The 27,872-nt window shown below is 42.8% G+C and overlaps 1 protein-coding gene across 5 annotated transcripts in view; it reads left to right on the top strand.

Annotated features, from left to right (window-relative positions):
* The window catches only part of rerg (RAS-like, estrogen-regulated, growth inhibitor), an 80,444-nt gene that overhangs the window by 31,808 nt on the left and 20,764 nt on the right, over positions 1-27,872 (top strand). For all 5 annotated transcript variants that reach the window (XM_048554474.2, XM_048554475.2, XM_048554473.2 and 2 more), the window contains exon 3: positions 25,600-25,656. In XM_048554474.2, coding sequence (XP_048410431.1) covers positions 25,600-25,656 — 57 coding nt within the window. The remainder of the gene's footprint in view (positions 1-25,599; positions 25,657-27,872) is intronic.

The raw sequence follows: 27,872 nt of genomic DNA, 5'->3' as shown, positions 1-27,872 counted from the left end.
GACCTTTTGGGGCATTTATAAACTCTAGCAAGTGCACAAGATGATGAGAAGCGTGGATACCCAGAGACACTTTTTTTCACAGGGTGGAAATGCGTATCACGAGGGGGCATAATTTTAAGGTGATTGGAGGAAGGTGTAGGGGAGATGTCAGAGGTAGGTTCTTTACACAGAGTGGTGAGTGCGTGGAATGAGGTGGCGGTAGTGGAGTCAGATACATTAGGGTCATTCAAGCAACTCTTGGACAGGCACGTGGATAATAATAAAATGGAGGGTATGCAGGGTAGTTTGATCTTAAAGTAGGATGGTAGGTCGGCACAACATCATGGGCCAAAAGATCCTGTACTCTGCTGTACTGTTCTATGTTTTACGCTCTCAACTTCAATTTAAATGTTTTTGAAGAAACATTCTGAGCTTCCCAATCTTTAAATATAAGTTTTTAACTGTTGGAAATAGCAATGATCCTTCCAGGGCTCGATAGACTTTTCTCCTACATTGCTCCAACCTAGTTAGAACAGTAGATCAAAGATTTATGGTTCTGAGTGGTTAGAATTTAGCCAAGACTGGGATACTGAGACTAGTAGCCGTTGTGTAAATGCAATCTTATACTCAAGTTAGTGAGATTGTAATTGTGACCACAATCTCATCAGTTCATAGAGTGTGCACTGGTTCATAAAGTTACCTTGCTTATTTAATTCCCTGAGGAATAGCCCCGTATAAGTTAATCAAAGTAAAAATCAAAGATGTCCAAGTTAATCAAAGTCTTTTAAAAAAAAATCTGTCCCGGCTTTGCCACCATCCAATCTCCGCCTGCCACACTTCGCTGATAACAGATCCCATTACCTTTGTTTTGTGCAAGCTGGGCAGCCTTGTGATTCCATGGACAATTTTAATGTTTGAATTGAGGCAGTTCCTCTGCTGCTTACTTGCTGGATGACCTGGATTCTGAAACACTCAAAACAATTGCTCAAGTGATTGAATTTGAGTAGGAAGTTTAACCAATATACAGTGAGTTGGCATGTTTTCTGCAAGATAGGATAGTAACAGGTTCAAGGTAATACAATGTGTGTAAAGTACAGCATCTTAAGAAGAAAGAAGACCCTACATTTATATGCTCCATTAATGGATTTAAATCAAAAGAAATCTACATGTTCATTTACACTTGCTGTTAGTCTGGACGGATGAAGACCAAAATGTAGAGTGTGCAGAGTTACAAAGAAAAATTAATTGTGTTTAAGTAGAGAAAATCATGATCAAATTGTACAGTGCTTTGGCCAGTCTATACTTTGAGTGTTATGGAGGTTAGGGAGACCAAAAGAGATCATTCAGACTATAGGAAAAGGTCCAAGGACTGGGGTATAGAGAAAAGCTGGAACGTTCCAAATTTGAAAGGGAGTTAATTGAATGGTAGCCTTCAGGAAGTTGATGAGATTTCAGATTTTAAAAATAAGATGAAGTGGAGCATCAGACAAACCATGGTACAAGTTGAATCTAGTTAAAGAGAATATTTAGCATCATTGTTCGAAGTTATTTCATCACGCACAGTGATCAGTACATGAACTGCGTCTCTGTAGGTTACTAGAGATCCATTTATAGAAAGGCTTGTTGACTTTGAGAGAATGGCAGGATCTTCCTGGATGAGTGAGCTATGCGATGATATTTATTGATATCTGGACTTACCTGTAGTCATTTTGTTTTTGCTTAAATCGCTTAATCATCTAGTTTCCTTTTTGTTTTGGAGAAGTCGAGTGACATTATAACAACTGCCTTTGCATTGAGTTTATTGTATTTGCTACACCGTAAAGTATGTTATGTTTTCCTAGAAAATTGCCTGTAGTTAGGTGGCACGTTTTTGTTCTTGGGTAGATAATTTGCACACAGCAAGGTCCAACAAACAATGATGACGTAAATGGCCAGTTGTCCTGCCTTTTTGGTTCTACAGGTTCAGCGTAAATGTTGGCCAAGGAATTACTTGTCTGATGCTCTTTGAGTATGGGCAGGTTTTTTTTTAATTTCAGTAAACAAAGACCAGGTCATGGTTCAAAATCTTACTGTATTGTCAGAAATGCCATCTATAGGAATGTCCATTTCTGTACTGACGTGCCAGCCTGGATAATATGCTTCAATCCTAGAATGGGACTCAAACCTGGAAGCTTTAAGCTCTGGGGCAAGAGATACTACTGAGCCAAGTAATTGTTTCAAACGGCTAATTCTCTGACTGGGTGCAGTTTGTGGGTTTATAATGAGAACAGCAAGCAGAATGCCCTTTTGTCCAGAGAGTCTGAGATGCCTAGGTTCATCCATGTCTTGTTCACATTAATGGTTTGAGCTTTGTGCATGAAGGGTTGTAGTTGGAGCAGACCGCAAGAGGTGACAGGTTGCTCAGATAAGAGGAAGTTGCTTCCAAAGACTTCTATCCTTAGGATGAGTGAAAATAGTTGATTATTTTGGCTGGTTCTGATTAGAGGTTTGCAATAAGATGTTTCTAATTTATTAATGGGTGAGTGCTACCCTGAAGTGCATTTTTTTTTAAAGTTTTTGATGTTCTAATCTTTGATTTTCTTTAGTTTCTCCAGAATGGCAGCAGCACGAGGAGGAAGGTGCAGGGTTGTTTGATTTGAGATGAGCAGTTTGTGGAGAGGCGAAGGACTGTGCTATACCTTTCCTCAGCAGGGTGTCCTTCGTGGGACTGGAGGCTCACCTCCCATCTCTGCTGTTAAGGTCCAGGGATTAGCTGAACCACTGTACGTCAAGGATACTTCCTGAATGGAGAATCTGGTCAGAAGTTGCTAACACATATCGAAGAATGCAGAGCTTATCTGAATGAGCTGCTAAAGTTCAGCTTTAAGAATGTGTGGACATCCCTGGATAGAGCTACAGTTACAGGGCCACCTATATCTCTGCTCCCTTGCCAGAGAGGATACAACAGCAGCTGACTTACTGGTGATGTAATTAAGCAGTGTGATTGAGATGGTTTTCCATGATGGAATTGGAGGTATCATTGGAAGCAATGCCTAGGTAATCTAACATCTTCATGGGTGTAGAAAGCTGCACGTCACCCTGGATTATTCATGAGCTGGACTCATTCAGAATTTCACAGCTTCCCTCAGGACTAACTGGGGTTCTTCCTTGGTAAAATCGGGAACCACCTTTTCTCCTAGTTCCTTGTCACAGATTAGTCCTATCCCCCAACATCCTGTCAGTGGCGTTCCACTTAGAAGGTGCATTGGATACAGCTGCAACAGAACAATGAAAAACGGGAGTATGATGAAAGAAAGTAGCGAGAATGTGCAGATATAGTAAGAACTGCCGATGCTGGAGCTAGCGATAACACACTATGGAGCTGGAGGAACGGAGCAGGAAGGCTGACGTTTCGTGTTGGAACCCTTCTACTGAAGAAATATCAACTTTTTCCTGCTCCTCTGCTGCCTGGCCTGCTGTGTTCCTCCAGTTCCACACTCTGAGAATGTGTAGATGTTTTCATGAATTTTTATTGGAACTTGGTTACTGTTTAGTAGCTACATGGGGAACGCAATTTGAGATATGCACAGTGATGATTTGGGAAAGGGCAGAAGATTGATAGGGAGGATTCCCTTTGTCCTGGCTGTGCTTTTAGGCTGTTGCATCTGGAAATGGAAGGAAAATTCCTGCGCTTTGCCCATGAAATGGTCGATAGTGACCCTTGAGAGGTGCAGGCAGATATCTTCAGCGGCTGTCAAAAATGGTTGTTGCAATTAAACCTTGCTTCCAAATAATGCATTTGGCAAAGGAGTTTTTTTTTAAAAACAAAACAATTGTACAAAACAACATCCATTGCTGAGTAGAAAAGAACTGTTTCAGTGTTTCAGAGGCAGAAAACATTATTCTTGGCTTTTGAGGAAACGAAGGAGATTTCTTGTTGAGAGCAGCTTGTGCCTTGTAATACAGATTGAGGCCAAAATTGCTTCATCCTTCTGGCTTGCTGGCATCAAAACTGATAGAAGGGCCAGAAATTAGGTTGGCCCTTGATACCTGATCCTAGTTGGAGTTTGTGTTTGACTTTGGCTGGACCTGAGTCTCTACTGACGGCTAAAAAGGAATTTGCTGCTGGAAGGTGTAGGAGCTGTCATGGGGTATAAACATATATAGTATAAACATAGTGGCTGGTAAAACATTTGAGACCTATTGAATCAGACTGTTGGATGGCCATTGTATTCGAGAGTTGTATTGTGGCCTTGGCACTGAAATACAGAAGATTAATAATGGAAGTATTTGGGATGCTTTTAAAGAGGAGATTGGTTGGGCTTCAAGCATCCTTTTTGCCACCGAGGTTTTGAATCTCATTCTCCCTGGAACAAAGGCTGTTTCAGGCAGTCACTGTAATTATGAGCAAGTGTGCTCTTGTGCTGTAAAGTAAGGGGCCGTCTCTCAAGGATATGGCAGGCAAACACGTGTTTACATTATACAGAGACTCAATGTTCACAAATTGCAAAAAATTAGCATCCAAGTTCGGATAATAGGGAAGACAAGTGGAATCTTGGTCTTTATTTCAAAGGGAATGGAGTATAACAATGGGGAGGTTTTGCTAAAACTGTACAAGATACTTGTCAGGCTACAGCTGGAGTACTATGAACAGTTTTGGGCCCTTCTTCTAAGAAAGATCTTTTGACATTTGAGGCAGACAAGGGAAGATTCACCAGGCTGATTGGAGGTATGGAGGGACTGTCATATGAGGAGATGTTATGTTGGTTGGGTCTGTGCTCATTGGCGTATAGAAGAGAGAGAGGGGACCATGTTGAAACATACAAGATATTTAGGAAACTTGACAGAGTAAATGCAGAAAGGCTGATTCCTCTACCAGGAGAGCCGAGGACCAGAGGACATTAGTATCAGAATAAGGAGTCATACATTTAAGACAAAGATGAGAAGGCATTTCTTCTCTCAAAGGGAGTGAATCTGTTGAATTCTTTACCACAGAGAGCTGTTGAGACTGGTCATTAAGTATATTTAAGGCTGAGATAGCCAGATGTTTAATCAGCCAGGAAATTGGGGATTGAGGATAAGGCAGGAAAATGGAATTCAGGATTATTTCATTGTATGGCAGAACAGACTTGATGGGCTGTATGGCCTGACTCTTCTCTTACTACTTATGGTCTTAATCTCCTTGGTGTTTCTCCTCCTGGATTATAAGCCAACAGCAGTTTTCATGGAGCAGTTAGCCCCTGAACTGCACCCAGTTCTGCCAGTGGGGTAAAACTGATCCTGAAATGGATTTTCAAGCAGTTTACATTATTTCACCTTCTCCAGGCCAGTCCGCCTGAAAACCACACAGGAAATTCAGCTGCAATGCTATTTAGGTAGACAATAGGAGGAAAGGAATTCTTTCAACCAAACCTTCCTCGATTTTCTTTCATTAGTCACCTCCTCAAAACCCAAGAAAATCTTCTATACTGCATCGTGCACATATTGTGTGTTTTTAGCATTGTTTTCAAACCAGCCAAATGTGGAAAGCGGTGAGTTTCAAGGAAGATATTGAAGTATGATTGGAGTTGGAGAGGCCAAGAGACACAGAATATGGTTTTAGCCCTGAAACAGATGTAGTTGATGGGAATGTGAATAATAACAATACTAATTCTGTTTTGTGTCATAAACAGTTAAACTTTTTGATCAATTTATTTTAGTCTTCTGCCTGTGGTATTATCGCTAGATTATTAACCCAGAGACCCAGATAATGTTCTGGGGACCTGGGTTCAGATCCCGCCATGGCAGTTGGTGGAATTTGAATTAAATTTTTTAAAAAATGTGTAAGTAAAAATCCACTCATCACCATGAAATCGTTGCCGATTGTTGGAAAACCCTTCTGGTTCACTAATGTCCTTCAGGGAAGGAAATCTACCATCCTCACCTGGCCTGGCCTACATGAGACTCCTGACTCACAGCAATGTGGTTGACTGTCAATTTCCCTCTGAAATGGCCTAGCTAATCACTCAGTTGTACCAGTCACTACAAAGTCTCAAAGAAATGAAACCAGATGGATTACCTGGCATCGACCTAGGCACCAGAAAAGACAATGGCAGAAACAGCCCTATGGAACCTGCAGAGTCCTTCTCACTAACACCTGGGGCTAGTGCCAAGATTGGGAGAGCTGTCTCACAGACTAGTTAAGCAATGGCCTCACATTGTCATACTCATGGAATCATACCTTACAAGGCAATGTCCCACACAACCCTCCCCATCCCTGGACATGTCCTGTGTCATCGACACAATGGTATACAGTTGGGAGGGAGTTGCTCTGGGAGTCTTCAACATTGACTCCTGACCCCATGAAGTCTCATGGCTTCAGGTTAAACATGGGCATGGAAACCCTCTACTGATCACCACATACCGTCCTCCCTCAGCTGATGAATCTGCACTTCTCCATGTTGAATAACACCTTGGAGGAAGCGCTGAGGATGGCAAGGGCACAAATGTGCTCTGAGTGGGGAATTTCAATGTTCAACACCAAGAGTTGCTCGACAGCTGTACTACTGATCGAGCTGGTCGGGTCCTAAAGGACACAGCCGCTAAAATGGGTCTGTGGCAGATGGTGAGGAAACCAACAAGAGGGAGAAACATACTATAGCCTTACCAATCTAACAGCTGCAGTTGCATCTGTTCATGACAGTATTGGTAAGAGTGACCATCGCATAGTCCTTATGGAGAAGAAGCCCTGTCTTCTTGAAAATACCCTCCATTGTGTTGTGTGACACCGTGCTAAATGGGACAGACCAAGCACAGATCTAACAACTCAAGGCTGGGCATCCATGAGATGCTGTGGGCCAACAACAGCAGCAGAACAGTACTCCAGCACAATCTGTAACCTCATGGCCTGGTGTATCACCCACTGAACCATTACCATTAAGCCAGGAGATAAGCCTTGGTTCAACGCAGAGTACAGGAGGGCACGCTAGGAGCAGCACCAGACATATCTGAAGATGAAGTATCAGCCTGGTGAAGCCACTGATTAGGACTACTTGCATTCAAACAGCAAAAGCAGGAAGCGATAGACAGACCTAAGTGACTCCACAACCAACGGATCAGATCTAAGCTGAATAGTTCTACCACATCCAGTTGTGAATGGTGGTGGACAGTTGAATCCGGACATGAATGGAGGCACCACAATAGCCCCATCCTCAATGATGAAAGAGTCCAGAATATCAGTGTAAAAGATAAGGCAGAATCTTTTGCAGCCAGAAGTGCCAAGTGGATGATCTATCTCGGCCTCCTCCAGTGGTCTGCAGCATTACAGATACCAGTCTTCAGCCAATTTGATTCACTCCACGTGATATCAAGAAACAGTTGGAGTCACTGGATACGGTAAAGGCTACGAGCCCTCATTATATTTTAGCAATAGTACTGAAGACTTGTGCTCCAGAACTTGCCGCTCCCTTAGCCAAGCTGTGCCAGTAAAGTTATGTCACTGGTATTAACCCGACAATACGGAAAATTGCCCAGGTATGTTCTGTACATAAAAATCAGGACAAATCCAACCCGGCCAATTCCCACCCCATTAGTCTTCTCTCCATTAAGTGATGGAAGGTGTCACCAACAGTGTTATCTAGCAGCACCTGCACAGTGATACCCAGTTTGGGTTCTGCCAGGAGCACTCGGCTCCTGACCTCATTTCAGCCTTGGTTCAAACATGGACAAAAGAACTGAATTTCAGAGGTGAGGTGAGAATGACAGCCCGTGATATAAAGGCTGCATCTGGGACCGAGTGTGGCACCAAGGAGCCCTAGCAAAACTGGAATCAGTGGGTATCGGGGGCAAACTTTGGTTGGAGTCATACCTGACGTGTAGGATGATGGTCATGGTTTTGGGAAGTCAGTTATTTCAGCTTCAGGACATCTTTGCAGGAGATCCTCAAGGTAGTGTCCTCGGCCCAATCATCTTCAGTTGCTTCATGAATGACCTTCCCTCCATCATAAGGTTAGACATGGGGATGTTTGCCAATGATTTGTGATGTTCAGCACTATTTGCAACTCCCCAAATACTGAAGCAGTCCATGTTCAAATGCAGTAAGATGTAGACAATATCCAGGCTTGCACAGACAAATGGTAAGTAACATTCATGCCACACAAATGGAAGGTTACAACTGTCACAAATAAGAGACAATCTAAGCACTGCTCCTTGACATTAAATGGTGTCATATCACTGAATCCCCTACTGCAACATCCTGGGGGTTATCATTGACCAGAAACTCAACTGGTCTCACCACATAAACACAGTGACTGCAAGAGCAGGACAGAAGCTAGGAATACTGCAGCGAGTAACTCACCTCAAAGCCTGTCCACCATCTACAAGGCACAAGTCAGGAGTGTGATGGGATGCTCCCCACTTGCCTGGATGAGTGCAGCCCCAACAACACTCAAGAATCTTGATACCATCCAGGACAAAGCAGCCTGCTTGAATGACACAACGTCCATAAGCATCCACTCTTTCCGTCACTGTGGCAGCAGTGTGTACTACCTACAAGGCGTACAGAAATTCACCAAAGATCCTCAGACAGAACCTTCCAAACCCATGACCAGTTCCCATCTAGAATGCCAAGGGCAGCAGGTATATAGGAACACTATCACCTCCAAGTTCCCCCTCTAGTCACACACCATCCTGACTTGGATATATATCGCTGTTTCTTCACTGTCACCTGGTCAAAATCCTGAAATTCCCTCTCTAATAGCATTGTGGGTCAACCCACAGCAGGTGGACTGTAGCGGTTCAAGAAGGCAGCTCACCACCACCTTCTCAAGAACAACTAGGGTGGGCACCAAATGCTAGCCCTGCCAGTGAAAGCCACATCCCACAAATGAATAAAAAAAGAAATCATATCTTAAGGCAGTGGGGTGAAGCAGCTCAAAGGTGTCAAGATTCAAGACAAATTGAAATTCCACTGTTCTCCCAAGTATTCTGTTGCAGTGTTAAGCTTGTGCTTGTGTTTGGGTTCAGGCATTCTGGTGATATCTCTAGAATAGAACACAAAACTCTAACCAAAGGTGCTGTGAAATTCAGCAGGGCAGTCAACATTTGTAGAGAGAAGAGCAAAGTTAACTTGTCAGGTGCTGGTCCTGTTTCAAGACACACATCTCCGTGCTTGAGACCACAATCCCAATTTCCTGGAGAAATTCACTTTTATCTTCTGAGCAGAAATATGATGCCCGTCCCAAAATTCATTCTGGGCTGGATTCTTCCTGGTGAATGTTTTCAGCTAGACCATGGGTGCTTGAGGCACATAATAATATAGATAACATGGCTGTCGCACAACCTGCCTGCCCCACCCTGGGCTGACCCCTGTAATACATTAAGTGTGCAAACAATGAAGCTGACAGCCTGTCTGCCATTTGTAAATAAATCAAGATTTGTTAACAAACCTATTGACTTCGATAAATGCTGTCAACGGCTAATATGCAACTGATATAGGCAATCACTCTGGAGTTGGCAGGCATTTTTGTGGCCTACATGAGAGAGGATGGGATGCTTCATTATGTAATGTGAAATCCCCCTCTACAAGAGATCAGCCTGTCCGTCCTTTCATGCTGCTTGCAGTACCAAACGTGGCTGTACTCCCATACCTGTGGACATACCTTTCCACGGCAGCCATGTTCTCTTCGATGTTCCTTCCTGCAGTAGCTGCTTCTAGCTCTGGTGCTGCTGTGACTTAATCAGATTCCTCTCACTGAGGGGCAGCAATCCCACTGTTAATCAGTTCAGCAACAGCTGAGGGGCAGGTGAGCTTAAAGCAGGTCAACTTTCCTGTTGGGTTGGGTTGGGTTCTAGAGTTTGGGCTGTCTATTCCAGCTACCCCCAGTAAAATGTAGCCCTAAGTTTCTGCCATGGATGATACTGCTCCAATTGTCTTTTATTTCAGATTGCCACTGTCTACCTTGTTTTGCTTTTGGAGAATAATAGTGCTGGTTTGGAAATTGATTTGAAGATGCGAGAGATGGCACGTCGCACCTAGTGCCAGTGCATGTTGGCCACAAGGTTTCCAATCAGCTGGTAGTGCAAACAATTTCCTCCCATCGGTATGTTATTCAGAAAATAAGCCTCAAAGATTCAATTTTATTGGCAAAGCTGATGGACCTTTCCTGTGTGCCTGACTCGATAGTGACTCATCTTACCATGCTTATTTTTAACACTGAATCAACAGTAGATATTCCTTCCCAGATTGTCTTCCTCTTGAATAGCAAAAAAAAACACACAAAAAAAAGCAATTAAACAAGGAGATATTTACAGATCACCCATATCGTGGGCCAAATGCTAATGACATCTCTAATAAGGTCTGAATGTATAGTACCTGTATAAAACATCTTCCCTTTGCTGAGCCATGTTAGCAATGGGAATCAGAGATAATGGGAATTGCAGATGCTGGAGATTCCAAGATAATAAAATGTGGAGCTGGATGAACACAGCAGGCCAAGCAGCATCTCAGGAGCACAAAAGCTGACGTTTCGGGCCTAGACCCTTCATCAGAGAGGGGGATGGGGGGAGGGGACTGGAATAAATAGGGAGAGAGGGGGAGGCGGACCGAAGATGGAGAGTAAAGAAGATAGGTGGAGAGGGTGTAGGTGGGGAGGTAGGGAGGGGATAGGTCAGTCCAGGGAAGACGGACAGGTCAAGGAGGTGGGATGAGGTTAGTAGGTAGCATGTTTTTTCCGCCGTCTTCGCCTGCATGCCTACTTCTTCAACCGGGAACCCAACCCTCCTTCCACTGACCCCTTCACCCGCTTCCAACACAAGTCCTCCTCCTGGACACCACCCCCAGGCCTCCTACCCTCCCTCGACCTCTTCATCTCCAACTGCCGTCGAGACATTAACCGCCTCAACCTCTCCACCCCTCTCACCCACTCCAACCTCTCCCCCGCAGAACGGGCAGCCCTCCGCTCCCTCCGCTCCAACCCCAACCTCACCATCAAACCCGCAGACAAGGGTGGCGCAGTGGTAGTATGGCGTACTGACCTCTACATCGCCGAGGCCAGACGCCAACTCTCCGACACCACCTCCTACCGCCTCCTCGATCATGACCCCACACCCGAGCACCAAACCATCATCTCCAACACCATTCATGACCTCATCACCTCAGGGGACCTCCCACCCACAGCCTCCAACCTCATTGTTCCCCAACCCCGCACGGCCCGTTTCTATCTCCTTCCCAAAATCCACAAACCTGCCTGCCCTGGTCGACCCATCGTCTCAGCCTGCTCCTGCCCCACCGAACTCATCTCCACCTATCTGGACTCCATTTTCTCCCCTTTGGTCCAGGAACTCCCCACCTATGTCCGTGACACCACCCACGCCCTCCACCTCCTCCAGGACTTCCAATTCCCTGGCCCCCAACACCTCATATTCACCATGGACGTCCAGTCCCTGTACACCTGCATTCCGCATGGAGATGGCCTCAAGGCCCTCCGCTTCTTCCTGTCCCGCAGGCCCGACCAGGCCCCCTCCACCGACACTCTCATCCGCCTAGCGGAACTCGTCCTCACACTCAACAACTTCTCTTTTGACTCCTCCCACTTCCTACAGACTAAGGGGGTGGCCATGGGCACCCGCATGGGCCCCAGCTATGCCTGCCTCTTTGTAGGTTACGTGGAACAGTCCATCTTCCGCACCTACACAGGCCCCAAACCCCACCTCTTCCTCCGGTACATTGATGACTGTATCGGCGCCGCCTCTTGCTCCCCAGAGGAGCTCGAACAGTTCATCCACTTCACCAACACCTTCCACCCCAACCTTCAGTTCACCTGGGCCATCTCCAGCACATCCCTCACCTTCCTGGACCTCTCAGTCTCCATCTCAGGCAACCAGCTTGTAACTGATGTCCATTACAAGCCCACCGACTCCCACAGCTACCTAGAATACACCTCCTCCCACCCACCCTCCTGCAAAAATTCCATCCCCTATTCCCAATTCCTCCGCCTCCGCCGCATCTGCTCCCACGATAAGACATTCCACTCCCGCACATCCCAGATGTCCAAGTTCTTTAAGGACCGCAACTTCCCCCCCACGGTGATTGAGAACGCCCTTGACCGCGTCTCCCGCATTTCCCGCGACACATCCCTCACACCCTGCCCCCGCCACAACCGCCCCAAGAGGATCCCCCTCGTTCTCACACACCACCCTACCAACCTCCGGATACAACGCATTATCCTCCGACACTTCCGCCATTTACAATCCGACCCCACCACCCAAGACATTTTTCCATCCCCACCCCTGTCTGCTTTCCGGAGAGACCACTCTCTCCGTGACTCCCTTGTTCGCTCCACACTGCCCTCCAACCCCACCACACCCGGCACCTTCCCCTGCAACCGCAGGAAATGCTACACTTGTCCCCACACCTCCTCCCTCACCCCCATCCCAGGCCCCAAGATGACATTCCACATTAAGCAGAGGTTCACCTGCACATCTGCCAATGTGGTATACTGCATCCACTGTACCCGGTGCGGCTTTCTCTACATTGGGGAAACCAAGCGGAGGCTTGGGGACCGCTTTGCAGAACACCTCCGCTCAGTTCGCAACAAACAACTGCACCTCCCAGTCGCAAACCATTTCCACTCCCCCTCCCATTCTCTTGATGACATGTCCATCATGGGCCTCCTGCACTGCCACAATGATGCCACCCGAAGGTTGCAGGAACAGCAACTCATATTCCGCCTGGGAACCCTGCAGCCATATGGTATCAATGTGGACTTCACCAGTTTCAAAATCTCCCCTTCCCCCACTGCATCCCTCAACCAGCCCAGTTCATCCCCTCCCCCCACTGCACCACACAACCAGCCCAGCTCTTCCCCCCCACCCACTGCATCCCAAAACCAGTCCAACCTGTCTCTGCCTCCCTAACCGGTTCTTCCTCTCACCCATCCCTTCCTCCCACCCCAAGCCGCACCCCCAGCTACCTACTAACCTCATCCCACCTCCTTGACCTGTCCGTCTTCCCTGGACTGACCTATCCCCTCCCTACCTCCCCACCTACACCCTCTCCACCTATCTTCTTTACTCTCCATCTTCGGTCCGCCTCCCCCTCTCTCCCTATTTATTCCAGTCCCCTCCCCCCATCCCCCTCTCTGATGAAGGGTCTAGGCCCGAAACGTCAGCTTTTGTGCTCCTGAGATGCTGCTTGGCCTGCTGTGTTCATCCAGCTCCACATTTTATTATCTTAGCAATGGGAAAGCTGTTTTAGAAGAAATTCAGCAGGATAGCATGTTTTGCAATGCTGAGAGAAATTTTTCCTCTGTTGAGCACATGTACTGTTGCATTGTGGTTAAATGAAGAATGTTAATTTGACTGAAGGCACCAGTCCTTTGCCAGGGCTCTCTTTTAGCAGCTGCAAGATACCTTTTTCTGAATGAAGCTGCCAGATAAATATAGATTTTGTGACTCATGTTTATTTATGATGGCAGTGTTTCGCACAATGAGGTGTTTTAAAAACTATGGGGATGAACGTGTTTCCATACCTGAGACCAGTGCTCCCAGTTTCCTTGATGCGCATTAATCTATCAAAACCACATTTTTCCTTTGCATTTTGGATTAATATCCTGCTGTGCATGGTACTGTTCCTGTTGTGTTTAATTAAGCAGCTTCTTTGTGAGTTAAAACAAACAGTAATCAATGTGATGTGGTAAATGGATGAATGAGTGACCAAAAGTCAATAATTTGGGAAATCAGCATCTGAGCTATCATTATCTGTAGCTTGTTCCAAATCTACACGCTTCTTCAGTAATTGCTTGTGGCTCTACAAGAAATCAGAATCCACAATTACAGTAATAAAACTAATTATAAAGGAAGACAAAGTCAGTGGAGAAAATGGGTGATTAATTGTATTTAAAGAAGTGATGCAGAGTCCAGACAAACTGCTTCCCTGGTGTTCATGATTCATAATCAATATTATTGTTATCTATTTTATTGCATCCCTTGGGCATCTCTATGTGCATAGCATTGATGCATACAGGCTCCACATGGTACAGTTCTTGATTAAAACTTCTATTCTTTTGAAAATGATTCTGGTATCTGGATCCCAGTATTAGTCCTCTCCATCATGTCATGAGTTTACACTGGGCTATGCTTAAGCCTGCTTCAAGAATCTTTTTGGAAGCTTTTCTTTTGTATATTTGGGTGAAAGCAATAATTGAACAAAATGCTGTCAGTGCAGTAGCTTTTGAGAGTTTTGTACATTCATGTTCATGTCTTGCTCCCACCTTTTGATACGTTCATGATAATACTGATAAATTGAAATTGTTTATCTTCTTATTCTATTGAACATTAATTAGGTAGCATGAAGTTGCATCTCACGGTTCTTTGAAAGATAACAGCAGTGCATTTTAAATGTTTTATCTCATCTTGCTGCTTTATATCCAGCCCTGTTTTCAGGACTTTACTTTGAACATATTCGAACAAAGTCTTTGGAACTCATCCACGGCTTCACCAAGTGTAACAGAACCATAATCCCAGTAGAGCATTGTTCTGTTTGAAATGACCTGTTCCTGTTTAACCTTACTCCATCACAGAGATATATTTTTGTACTGATTCTAATGGTTCATTCAAGGCTGGCTATCTTCTTGATATGATCACAAATTCCTTACTTGCTTGTTTTCTCCCTACGTTTGCTTCACAAAGCATAATCTTCGCAGAGTTAGTTATTACTGGTATTTACCCAAGTGGTAACATTCTTATTTAGTCTTCAGGTTGAGTGTTGACTATATGGCCTTGATAGAGCCTAACCTGTTATTTAGCACTGCACGTTCGTGCCTGCAGAGACTTGTGCCTAGTTTTTAATCAGTGCATTTGATGTAGGTTGCAACTGTCCTGCCCCTCCTTTCTCCATTTTCTTTGCAAAAGTCAACATAGTCTGGTGATTGGGGTCAGCAGTGGTCTTTGTGGCTTGGATACTCCACAGGATGACAAAATTTGGAAGAACCTCCAGTTCAGAGGTAGTAAATAATTGGCAAAACTATATAGAATATCAAATTCTTGGCTAACTGTCAGGAGTTAATCACGAGAATTTCACACAGGAGCAGATAACTATATTGTTCCTCTCTTGATATTTTGAAGCAGATAACTGGAGTCTTGCCTTGTCAGGGATGTTTGGTCAGTTGCCAGTTCTAGTGGGCAATAGTCTTCCATCTATGGATGCTGTGGGGAGGTGATGGCATGGCAGTATTGTCAGTGGACGACTAATCTGGCGACCCAGGCAGTACACTGGGCACCTGGGCTTGGATCCCACAAAATCTGGAATTAAAAGGCTAATGATGAGCTAATTATTGTTAAAACCTGCCTTGTTCACACATGTCCTTTAGTGAAGTAAGTACTTCCTGCCTTCTTTACCTAGTTTGGTCAGTGAGACTCCAGACCTGTAGCAATGTTATGGATTCTTAACTGCTCTCTGAAATAACGTAGCTAGCTACACAATGATATCGATCACTGGAAAGTCTTGGAAAGGAATGAAGCCAGACTGATGACCTGGCATTGAAGTAGATACCAGAAATGACAGTGGAAAACTCAGCCTTGTTGGCATTGTAAAGTCCACCATGCTATCATCTGGGGGTTAGCTCTAAAAGTTGGGCATGGTGTCCCGTAGGCTACTCAACATGTTGATTTAAAGAATTGTAACTTAAAGGCAACATTCCAGACTGCACTATTCTTGATCATATATTGTCCCACCAACAGGACAGATCCAACAGGGATGGCAGCATTTGGGAGGGAGGTGCCCTGGGATTCCACAACATTGATTCCAGATCCCACGGAGTCTCATCTCATCAGACCAAACGTGAACAAGGAAACTTCCTGCTGATTTCCATATATGGCTATGCCTGATGAATCATACAAGTTAAACACTAGTTGGAGAAAAGATTCAGGGTGGCAAGAGTGTAAATGTACTCTGGATGGAGGGTTTCAATATCCATCAAGAGGTTTGGCTCAGCAACACAATGACTGCATTGGTCAAGTCCTAATGGACACTGCTGTTAGACTGGTTTACAGCAGGTGGTGAAGGAGCTGACCAGAAGGAAAAACATACCTGACTTTGTCCTTACCGATTTTCCGAATGCAGATACGTCTGTCCATGAATTATCAGCAGGAGTGACCACTGCACAATCCTTATGGAGGCCAAGTCCTGTTTTCACATTGAAGATATCTTTCATAATATTGTGTGGCACTATCACTGTCGTATTTTGGATCGATCTTGAACACGTTGCAATTCAAGATAGGGCATCCATGAGGTAGAGTGGACCATCAGCAACAGCAGAATTGAACATCAACATAATCCGTATTCTCATTCCCTGGCATATCCTTCACTCTATTGCCATCAAACTAGGGATCAACCCTGGCTCAATGAAGAGGGAAGGAGGGCATGTTGGGAGCAGCACCATGTGTACCTAAAAATGAGGTGACAACTGGTGAAGCTACAATATTGAACTAGCTGCATGCCAAGTCGCACAAGTAGCAATTGATGTACAAAGCTAAGCGGTTTCGCAAACAATGGATCAGATCTGAGCTCCGCAGTCCTGACACATCCAGTGCATAGTGATGAACAATTAAGCATCTCTCAATAAATGCTGGCCCAGACAATCACACCCACATCACCTAAATGAATTATAAAAAGTACAAGCTGTGATTTTCTTATCTTTCCCCCCATTAACTATGTTTTGAACATCTGTACGTTTCGGAGATTCACTCACTCCATGTTGCCAATGCCATGGAAATTTTCACCCTTTCTGTGAAGAAAGAATGTCGCAAATGTGTGGAGTTGCTGTCAGACTTCTGAGCAAGACTTCAGATTTTTCCTGTTGTGATCAAGAACATCAAGCACACCTGCAAAACTAATTTGGGAATGTTTGATTTTGGGCAGTATTCCATTTGTTTCTCTGCCTATTTCCATCTAGCTGGCAAAGATTTAAGGCCTTGCTTTATTAGACGGTGTCAACAAAGCATTTGGAAAGTTATGCATTACTTCACCAGCATCTAAAAAAGCTGTCATAAGACTTAACACTTGCTATTCTATAACTGCTGTGCGATCAGTTTGAATGCTTCAAAAGGAATCTTCATGGATTAGAGGGGACATGGATAATGCAACAAGAATGATCCCAATCATAAAACAGATAGGATGTAAGGGATGACTGGTTTAGATTAAGCTTTTGAAAGAAGAATTGAAGGAGTGGCAGTAAACATTGCTCCCAGGTGGATAAAGTATTCAACGTGATAGATAAGTATACCCAAAATATCACTTCTTTAAAAAAAATCCGAGGCTCATAGCAATAAGAGATGGAAATTTAAATTGGTTATCTGTGTTTGGAATAATCTGCAAGAGTGACTATAGAATTAGGATTGCTTGAGAAAGTACAATTTGAGTTTCAATGGCCTTTTTCAACTTTAAATTTATGGTGTACTTTTCTATATTTATAACAAAATAGACAGTAGGAACATCCACTCATGATGAAGGGCAGTATTGACAGCCCCGTTAAATAATTAGCATTGTTACGTTCTGTTCCAGTCTCGCGGTTCATAATGTTTCATTATGTTTTCTTTCTTCCTGTTGCTTGTCTCAAATCTATGCTACGTTTTCTTTCCATCTTTGTGTTGCAAGGATTTTCACAATTGGCAGAGACAGTTTGACTTTTTCCTTGTGGGACATTAAGTCCACATTAAAGACAGATCGTTTGTTGCCCACGTTCCAGTCAAGAACCAGTAAGTGAGGGGCACCTCACAGGACTTTGCTAGAGTGAGGCCAAATACATTGGAGTCAGTCTAATTTTGAGCAGTGATGTGATGTGATCATAAATACTTTGTCATTGTCCTTTTTGTTTTATTAAATATACATATCCAGTAAGAATCCCTGCAGACCTAGAAAATATTTAGAACATCGCTAATTACTACAGCATAAAAATACATTTTTGTGCCAAATCTCTCCTAATGTAGGAGTACTGAAAGATATAAGCCAAATATTTTCCTTTTCTGGCAATAGTTCGGACAGCTATACAACAAAACAGAAAAGTCTAATTCAAACTTTGGTTTAGCTGCATTTGGATGAGAGAGTAGTTACTGGAAGATGATGAATGTAACAAAACTGTCATATTTTCCTTTGGTTCTTCAAATACTATTTTCCTACAGTTTGTCATCTTGATACCAATAATTCTCTAGTATTTCTTAGAACTCGTAATCAGATTTTCTTCATCTATTTTACTTTATTCTTTTGAAGTCCCCATACACTATATGTAACGGACAAGTTAACCTGTTGGTATGAAACTCCTTTTGTGCTATTGTAATGGTGTTATTTTGTGTACAGTGTAAAATAATATGAGATAGAACTTGTTTTATAGGAGAATGTTGGTTATTATTGCTGGCTGTAACATAGTCAAGAAAGCAAACTTTATTGTCTGTGTGTTTATAGCATACCATCAGATTTTGTAGGAAGTAAAAGAATAATAAAATGGGAGCATGTGTTGTCTTTATAACCCCTAGAGCCTGTTTGACTGGTCAAGAAAGTCATAGCTGGTGTGCCTCAATACTGTTTTCCCATCTTATTCTCTCATTTCTTGATTCCGTTACTTTAAAATGCACTGATTTTTGTCATGACTACACTCTGACTGAGGGGCCTTAGATCTGTAGGGTTGAGATTTTTAAAGTGAATTTGGAAATGAAGGAATTTTACCTCCGCTCAGTTCCGGTTGGCCACTCCTCATCCTGAGATTAGCACCTCTAGCTCCAAACTCTTCAGGTAATGGAATCAGCCTCTCAGTACCTCCCAGGCACATTACAAAGTGCATGCAATTTGCCATTAGTAATAACAGAGCTGTTCGGGTTATGTGATAGAAAAGGGATTGTAAAGTGCACAAATTTACTTTCAGCCAAATAACAGCTTCAGATAATCGAGTTGGTCGGGTTCTGAATGACATAGCTGCTAGATTGGCTCATCGTCTTGGTTCCTTGATCACCTGAAGGAAAAACATACTTTGTCTCATTCTTCTCAATCTATCAGCTGCAGATGCATCTGGTCATGACAGTATCAGTAAGAGTGACCACTGCACAGTCCTTGTAGATTCAAAGTGCTGCTTCATGTTGAGAATATCCTCCATGTTGTGTGGCACAATTGCCATGCTAAATGGGATAGACTTTGAACAGATCTAGCAATTCAAGACCATGAGGCTCTGTGGGTCATCAACAGCAGCAAAATTGTACTCCATAATCTGTAACTTCATGGCCTGTCACATCCTCCACCTCTCAACCATTACCATCAAGCCAGGGGATCAATCCTGGTTCAATGGAGGGTGCGGGAGGTCATGCCAGGAGCAGCACCAGACATGCCTGAAAATGAAATGTCAACCTGGTGAAGCTACCAAATTGGACTATTTGCATGCCAAACAGGATAAGCAGCAAGTGATAGACATACAGCGCTAAACGATTTCACAAACAATGGATCGGATCTAATCTCCGTAGTCCTGCCACACACAGTTGTGAATGGTGGTGAACAATTAAACTGCTCTCTGGAAGGGTAGGTCCTACAAACATCTCCATCCTCAAAGATGGAAGGGCCCAGCACACCTAGTACAAAGGATAAGGGTGAAGCATTTGCAGCAAACTTCAGCCAGAAGTGCTGAGTGGATGACCCTCTGAACCTCCTCCAGTTGTCTCCTGCATTATAGATAGCAGTCTTCAGTCAATTCAATTCACTCCATGTGATATCAAGAAATGGTTAGAGGCACCGGATACTACAAAGGCTATGGGCCTTGACAACATTCCTGCAATTGTACTGAAGACTTGTGCTCCAAACTTACTGCTCCCCTAGCCAAGCTCTTCCAGTACAGTTACAACTCAGGCACCTACCTGACAATGCGGAAGTTACCCAAGTGTGTCCTGCACACACAAAGCAGTACCAATCCAACATGGCCAGTAACCGCCCCAATCAGTCTACTCTCGATCATCAGTAAAGTGATAGAAGGTGTCGTCATCATTACTATTGAGTAACACTTGCTCAGTGATGCCCAGTTTGGGTTCCGCCAGGGTCACTCACCTGACCTCGCTACAGCCTTGCTTCAAACATGGACAAAAGAGTGGAATTCCAGAGATGAGGTGAGAGTGACAGCCCTTGACATCAAGACACTATTCGACTGGGTGTAGCATCAAGGAGCCCTGGCAAAACTGAAATCAATGGGTATTGGGGGCAAAACTTCTGCTATTTGGAATCATACCTGGCACATAGGAAGATGGTCAGTTGTAGTAGGCCAGTCATCTACAAAGCACAGCTCAGGAGTGTGATGGACCCTCCATTTGCCTGGATGAGTGCTCCTGAAACAACACTTGAGAAGTTTGACACCGTCCAGGACAAAACAGCCTGCTAGTCTGGCAGCACACCAACATGTATTCAGTACTCTACCACTGACATTCAGTAGCAGCAGCATGTACTATGCACTGCAGATATTTACCCAAGATCCTTCCAAACCCACGACCACTTCCATCTAGGAAGACAAGGGCAGCCAAACATGGGAACATCACCACCTACAAGTTCCCCTCAAAGCCACTCACCATCATGATTTGGAGATAGTTCACCATTCCTTCACTGTTGCTAGGTCACAATCCTCGCTTTCTTTTCTCGCACTCGCTCCCACGCCCACACCACCCACCCAGACACACACATTTTGTGGGTCAACCCACTGTAGTGATTTAGGCACCATCTTCTCAACAGAAACTGGGGATTGACAATAAACGCTGGCCCAACCAGCAATGCCCATATCCCATGAGAGAAGTTTTTTTTTAAAAAATGGACAATGTACAATTTAGCAGGACTCTGTGCTTTTAAACAGTTCTTTTATGATATTGCAGATAAGTGCAATTCCAAAGGTGTGATTTTCAATAAACATTTGACATAATTTCATAATACTGCTAATTTTAAATCCTGATTTATTTCTCCTAGGATGCAGGTCAAATCTAAATAATACTCTTTACCTTGAAACTGATTCAAGAATCCGGAAACTTTTAATTTTCTTAGCAAATATTCTTGCACCTTTGCTGATTAGAAGACTGAAAGAGATCTGGCTGTCAATGATGTCCAAACTGTCTCTTTGCTGGAGTCATAGACATTAAGTCCACTGTGTTACTCTTTTGTAGTAGTCTTGTATCTTCCTGTGCTTTAAGCACTTACCAAATTTTCAATTAAAATAAAATTTGCCCTGCATCAACATCCTTTGGTTACAAAGCTTTCCCTGCTTCAATAGTCCTGTGTTGAAATAAATTTCTTCATTAAGTTCCTAGGTTGCTAAGGTACCTTGTATCGTCAATCATTTGGCATCATTTTAAAGTTATAATTTATTAATGCTGACACTCCAAACAGAATAACTTTATATTTCACTATTAAATCTGCTATTGGCCTTCATTACTCCAACAGATTTAGTTGTACCATCTCAAGTCTTTACAAGTATCTTAGTGAATCTATGTTGTGCATTCCTTATGGCTTTAGTATCCTTTCTTTAAGGCTTAAGCAAAACTATGCATCATTTTTCTGAAGGTGCTCTCACTGATGTTAAATATTAGTTCATCAATACCTTTTTACTGATGTGCTCCATCTTAGTAATTCATAACTCCTCAAAGGTGACATAAACTACTCAAAGGTCAATGGAGTTTTATGTCCAATTGGTAGGAACAGCAGGAACCAACTACTGGAAAATGTTTATGAAATGTTAAATATGAGCCTCTACATCATCTACTCGACAGTGCCCAGTGGAAGTCACATGGACCTATTGTGCTCTCGAAGGGAGGCTACCGAAGTTTAAACAATTAAAGAATTGAACAATCAACAAACTTTAAAAATTCATTCACCTTCTCAATGGCTCATGTTTTATTCAAAGCAAGTAATAGTTGTTTCTTTAATGATACGTTAAATCTAATTCCAAATTAAGATTGAAACTCAGTTGAGACTGTTTGTTTACATGTAGGCTTTGTTTCATGAAACTTGCTTACATCTGGTTTATACTAAAACACACAAAATTTATCAACAAATGTCTGCTTTAAGGAACGTTAGTGCAGTAACTTGCTGATTTCCATAACTCGTTGATTCCAAGTAGATTGATGCAGTAATTTATGTCAAAAATATTTCAAACCTTTTCTAAATCTGTTGGCAAATTCTGACCTTATTGACAACATAATGGTTAAGTCACTCCAGAAAATCACATTGGTTCTGTGAAGGAGTTGTTAAAACACCAAAAATGGAAGACAGATGACATCGCTTAGAAAATGTCAGTGGCAAAGAAAATTTTAATCTTAAAAGCTTTGGTTAATAACCTGGTGCCTCTAACTGCTGTACTGTCAAACTGCCTCTGGAACACTGTGTTCAGTTTGGCCTCATTGCAGCAAAGGTTAATTAAAAATATATTGTTTATCCTGGGACTTTGTTATCATGAAAAGAAAAATGTGGAAATATTAGCCCAGGGAAATTTCTTCTTTCGTGCAAGGGATTCAAGGAGTCGGCGATAAATTAAGTATTCAAAAGAAACAAAGGTAATTTTTTAAGTAAGTGAGAAGAATTGTAGAATGGATTAGTAGCAGAAAAGGTAGATCAGAAAAGCATATCAAAGCTTTGAGCAGAACTAATTTTTTTTCTACATCAGGATGTTTTTTTTTAAAACTTGGTGAAATAGCTGGTGCATTAATCAGAATTTTTCAAAGCTCCCTAAATCTAGGAATTGTGCCTTTGGCTTGGAAAATTGCAAGTGTTACTTGTGTTTTTCAAGAAGGAAGTGAAAAAGAAATTAAGTTTTCACAGACCTATCAATTTAACATGAGTTGTATGGAGATTACTGGTATCTATTGTCCAAGACCCAAAGTGACTGATGGTACAGGCTGAACAAAATGAGTTAAAATAGATTTATGAAGGGTAAATATCTGACTAATCTAACTGAAATTTTTGAAGTAATCTCAACGTACCCTGTGGTGTATAATGGAATGTTAATTATATTGTCTTTATGAACTTCCTGAAGACATTTGAGAAGGCCCTACGCAAGAGATTACTGTAACAGCATGAATAAGAGCCATGCTAAATTGGAAGCAAGCTTATGGTAATTTCTGCAATGGCAGGACATGACTTGTAGATGTTTTTTAAGGATCTTTGCTGAGGTGACAGCATTTAGTAACTTGGATCAAGGGCAGCTGTGACTACGAATACTTTTACCTCTGCAAATACATTCCCATGTAACAGTGCAGCAGTGACAGTAGGGCTGAATGGATTCACTTTATTCATTTATCTTACCATCTATCCAGCAATTTCTTCACGTTCTTTGGCTCCTATTCTCTGTAGCTCTGAGTGGAGCATGATGAAAGGTATGCTAGCTACTTCCAGTCTTCAAGTACAGCCAACTCTTGCAGTCTGGCAGTGAGGCCTGGTGTGGTTGGGAGGTGAGGCCTGCCACTGTCTCTCTGAAGGACCGTAATGCTGAACTTCTGGTCTCTTTATTTTTCTAGTTTGTTCCTAAGATTCTGTACCTGGGTACCTTTGTACTAAAGACGGTGTAAAGGACAGTAATGCTGAACTTTTTATTTCTTTCTTTTTCTAATTTATTCCTAAGGTGGCACTGTCAGTGGTGATTTTTGTAAACTTTTGACTGCCTTGTTGATCAAATATCTGCCTAACTCAGCCTCCAGCACATTCAACAATCAGCCTGCACTGCTTTTATTTCTGATGAAGGGTCTAGGCCGATAACGTCAGCTTTTGTGCTCCTAAGGTGCTGCTTGGCCTGCTGTGTTCATCCAGCCCCACACTTTGTTATCTAGCCTGCACTGCTCTTTGGGACCAAGAATTTCACCAAGTAGAAAATGTACAAAATGTTCCTAAGAAAACAAATGGTATGTTGGAGATCTTGTGGCAGAGTGGGTAGCGTCCCTGCCTCGGAGTCTGAAGCTGTAGGTTCAAGTCCCTCTCTAGGATTTGCCGGTCAAGAAAATACATTGGCTCAGAACTGGCTTCAAATAGAGAACTGAAGAACAAGGAGAACAATGTATCAGATTTAATCGCGAAGGGATTACAGTTCAAAAAAGAAAAGGTGCTTTTAGTTGTACAAGGGCTTGGTCGAGAATAACAGACGTAACATTTACAAGTATGGACATAACCTCAGGAAATGTATACATAGGAAGAATGAGCCACAGACTCCTAAACAATACCAGCGTTTAAAGGCTTACATTTTGAGGACTTGGTTTGAAATTTATGAAGAAATGTCAAAAGCTGATGCAACTGAGGTATTTTGGACAATGGAGGAATTCGGGTAAATTTGATCCACAGTTTTTCCGTCTGCGAGGGGAACCCTGAACGAAAAGGGATAATATTAACATTAGATCGAAGATATTTAAATCAGGTATCACTGTTTCAGACACAGTGTAACAAAATTTTGGAACTCATTCCCCAGAAAGAAATTTCGGGAGATTTTAAGCTAATTTAAATTTTCACAACTTCAGTCAACAGGTTTTTCTTGGGTAAGAGTATCGCTGGATACACAGCAAAAATGTGTAAATGGAGCTAAGGCACAAATCACCCATGATATAAAGGAAACATGTAAGAGCTTTGGGAAGCTCAATGTCCTACTGGTTTTCTGTAAAGCATTCAGTAAAACCTTATCAATAAATAGGAATTGGAGGACAAATGGTTTTGCCATTGGTTTTGAAAACAAACAACCGTTTGAGATTTGGAAGGACAGGATAGATGAATAGCCTTTATCCTGTTCATGTCTTACTATGTTTCTGTCAAAGCAATGATGAACTGTAATTGCAATACATCTAAATCAAGAGCATATTCTTCTTTGTGAATGTGGTGCTGGTAATTTTTATTTTGTTTTACAAACAAATTTGTTCCATTTAGCCATAAGCAGAATAGTAACTTCCCACAAAATTGTTAAAACTCATGAGCCAGAATTCATAGCAAGATGCCGTTAGGAAATAAACCATTGAATTCATTGTTTTGACAAATATCCTGGACATGGTCATGGGAGCTATGCTGGACCATAGGTAACGGTGGACTGGAAAATGGCTAGATTTCTCAATAAAGAACGATTTGCTAATGCAACAACAACACAGGATTCACCTGTTTTAATTCTGCACTTCATTGCAAAACTTTGAGAGAATTATTCGTTAACATTTAAGTTGACACTTGTTCATTATTCATTGAAAGGATGACTTCTATTTTCAGTGACCCATAGTAGGTGCATTGACATTCTCTCATCAAGAACCTGGAAACTGAAATAAGACCCAGCGGGTTGGTGTTTTCTGCTGAAGTAGCGTGTTTCAATTTCCTTGCCTATTGAGGGGCCATGCCAAATTTAGGTGCTAGATCAAATCTGAAATGGCCTCGCTCTAGTGCATTTGAGAAGCGCCTTACCCTAAATATTAGAGAACTATTCATAGAAAAGAGTAAGCAATACGTGGATTTTAATTTCATGTAATGGAGCACAAACCCTACCAATTTGTTTAAAAGGCTGTTGGATTCTGTTTCATGAATACTGTAGGCCCTGGGTCCTTACCATGCATACATATTTGGTGAATGTGTGGAAGGTCGCACTGTTTCTGATTTGCAACATCATCATGTTTAATAGGAACTAATTCTTTTCTTATAATTTACAGCTATCGTGGTCAGGTTTCTGACCAAGAGGTTCATCTGGGAATATGACCCCACACTGGGTGAGTGATGTTGATATTAATATTAACACTATTTATTCTCACAGACAGATAATGGCAAAAGAGCTCCTGAGGTATTTTGCGTAGACATAGTGTCCTGTGCAGAACAGGATGTACCTGATGTGTGGATGGCTAGGGCATTGAAACATCTGAGAGGAAAAAAAAATGTCAGAGAGCTCCTCCCCCAAATAATAAATAGCTGGACCATTTTTGAAATGCTCATTCCCTGTTTCCTAGTCAGCCATCGGACAGCTTGCTAGGTAATGCCAGGAGTGGAAGATCCTGAGGTCAGAAGAGAGGAGGCAGTGATTGGAGATTGGTTGGGGGGTGGGGCTACTGCTTTGGAAGCATGTGCACAGTTAGAAGCATAGGTCAGGGCAGAGTTCCCCAAGGAGAGCCGTGGGGATGCACTCTTGTTCTTCCTGACCCTCGAATAGTGCTGGAGAGGCTCGATTGGCATTTACCATCACTCCTCAGTAGCTAGCTGTTTTGAACATTGGGAATTCTGGTCTTCGGTTGTTCAGTAGGAACGGCTGTTCATATTTCTAAGGTAGGTATGTTATTAGTGAATCTGAATTGCAGATTTGCCTCAGGAATGCAGGTTGGTCACCCAACCTCTGTTAAGACCTAGGGATAGCTCTGGGATGTGATTTCGGGTTGCGTTTCAAACTTTTTAAACAATACTTTCCTACATCTTGTGAATCCCCTCACTCTCTCAACAGACAGACTTTAATGTCACCTTGACAACAAGTTTGTCGAGGAGTCATTTAATCAGTTGGGAGCTTGCCTTTTTACACATGTATCCATCACCGTGGATTGACTACTAGCAGCAATGGGGATGTCATTATGCACGAGGGCAATAATCAAGCCCTGTGTGAGTTTGCTTTCAGGAGATGTTTCAAACCCAGTGCCTGGTCAAGAAACTAACATGGAAGGGAGCCCACCAACACTTGCCCGTCTTGTCCAAGCCAGCCACTTGCACCCTGCCCTTCAATCCTGTCGTCACACATCTGTGACCTGCTGATTGCTGATCTTAGGCCTTTAGTGGATACTTTACTAGGAGAAGCCACCATTCCCCGTGGCACTGAAGGACATTGGATTGATGCCAGCCTCAAGTGGCAGCAGCTCTCTTGGGTAAGGATTTTTGGCTCTGCAATCCTATCTGCAGGGAAAGCCCAGTTAACCATCTGATGGCCTCTTAATTTTGGCAGGTTTTGGTTCTGCTTGACATGAAATCATCCTAGTGTCATTCTTTGGTGGATTCTACTGACACTGTTGCGAATATTCAACCTGATGCATCCTCCTTTTGTTTTCGGAATTTGGATGCCTAGCTCTATAACATGGATAGACTGTGGTTGGACCTCTCTCCGTGAGTTTTAAAGAACTACGCACATTGATTTGAGCCATATTAATCCAGTCCTAAAATGGTTCAAGACAGAATAAGTTATCTTTTGTCACAGGCTTTCAACATTTTTTTGTTCATTTCAAGGCTTGCAGGAGTCATTTCTTTGTTAAGATAAATAACACACCATTGTAGAGGACTGTGCTGTCCAGAATTTCTAGGGTGAGCAGGTTGTTGTCTTTCTGCTGTGTATAAGATGTTTGGTATACACATACATCCATTTCCAGGAATTAAAGGGTATTCATTTTTGCAGGATAAGTAAGCACAGAATGGAATAACCTGAGGGAAGAAATAAATGGCCAGGAAATAAAGAACACGAGTGAAGTGAGAGGAGCTGTTGTTAAAAATGAATTGGCCTTTGTCTGTACAATAATGAACACACTGTCTGTGAAAACAGGGAAACTGGAGGCAATCATTTATTGTGAGAAATTAGATAGCTGTAATAGGGACTACAGACATATGGCTGCCAGAGGAAAACAAATAGGATCAGGAATTAAACTTTGCAGGCTACAACATGTTTTAGAAAGAATAGGAAGAGAGAAAGTGGAGGTGCAGTAGCTGAATACTGCTCAGCACTTACTAAAGATGACAATGGCAATGCGAACAGTTTGTGTATAAAAGATAAAGGATCAATCACACAGGCAGGGATGGTTTACTGAATGGTGAAGGAAGAAATATCCAAATAAATTTAGGAAGTTAATATAAAATAACAGAAGATTAATCATGGGGATTTTCGGTTACCCTGGAGTTAATTGGTCAGCCAAAATACATAGGAGGCTGAAGAAATAGAGTTCTAACAATCTGTAAAAAGATTACT

This window comes from Stegostoma tigrinum, chromosome 25 (genome assembly GCF_030684315.1).
Source record: "Stegostoma tigrinum isolate sSteTig4 chromosome 25, sSteTig4.hap1, whole genome shotgun sequence".
NCBI classification, from domain to species: Eukaryota; Metazoa; Chordata; class Chondrichthyes; order Orectolobiformes; family Stegostomatidae; genus Stegostoma; species Stegostoma tigrinum.
The sequence above is the reverse complement of the archived record's forward strand: the minus strand, read 5'-3'. Positions and strand labels throughout refer to the sequence as shown.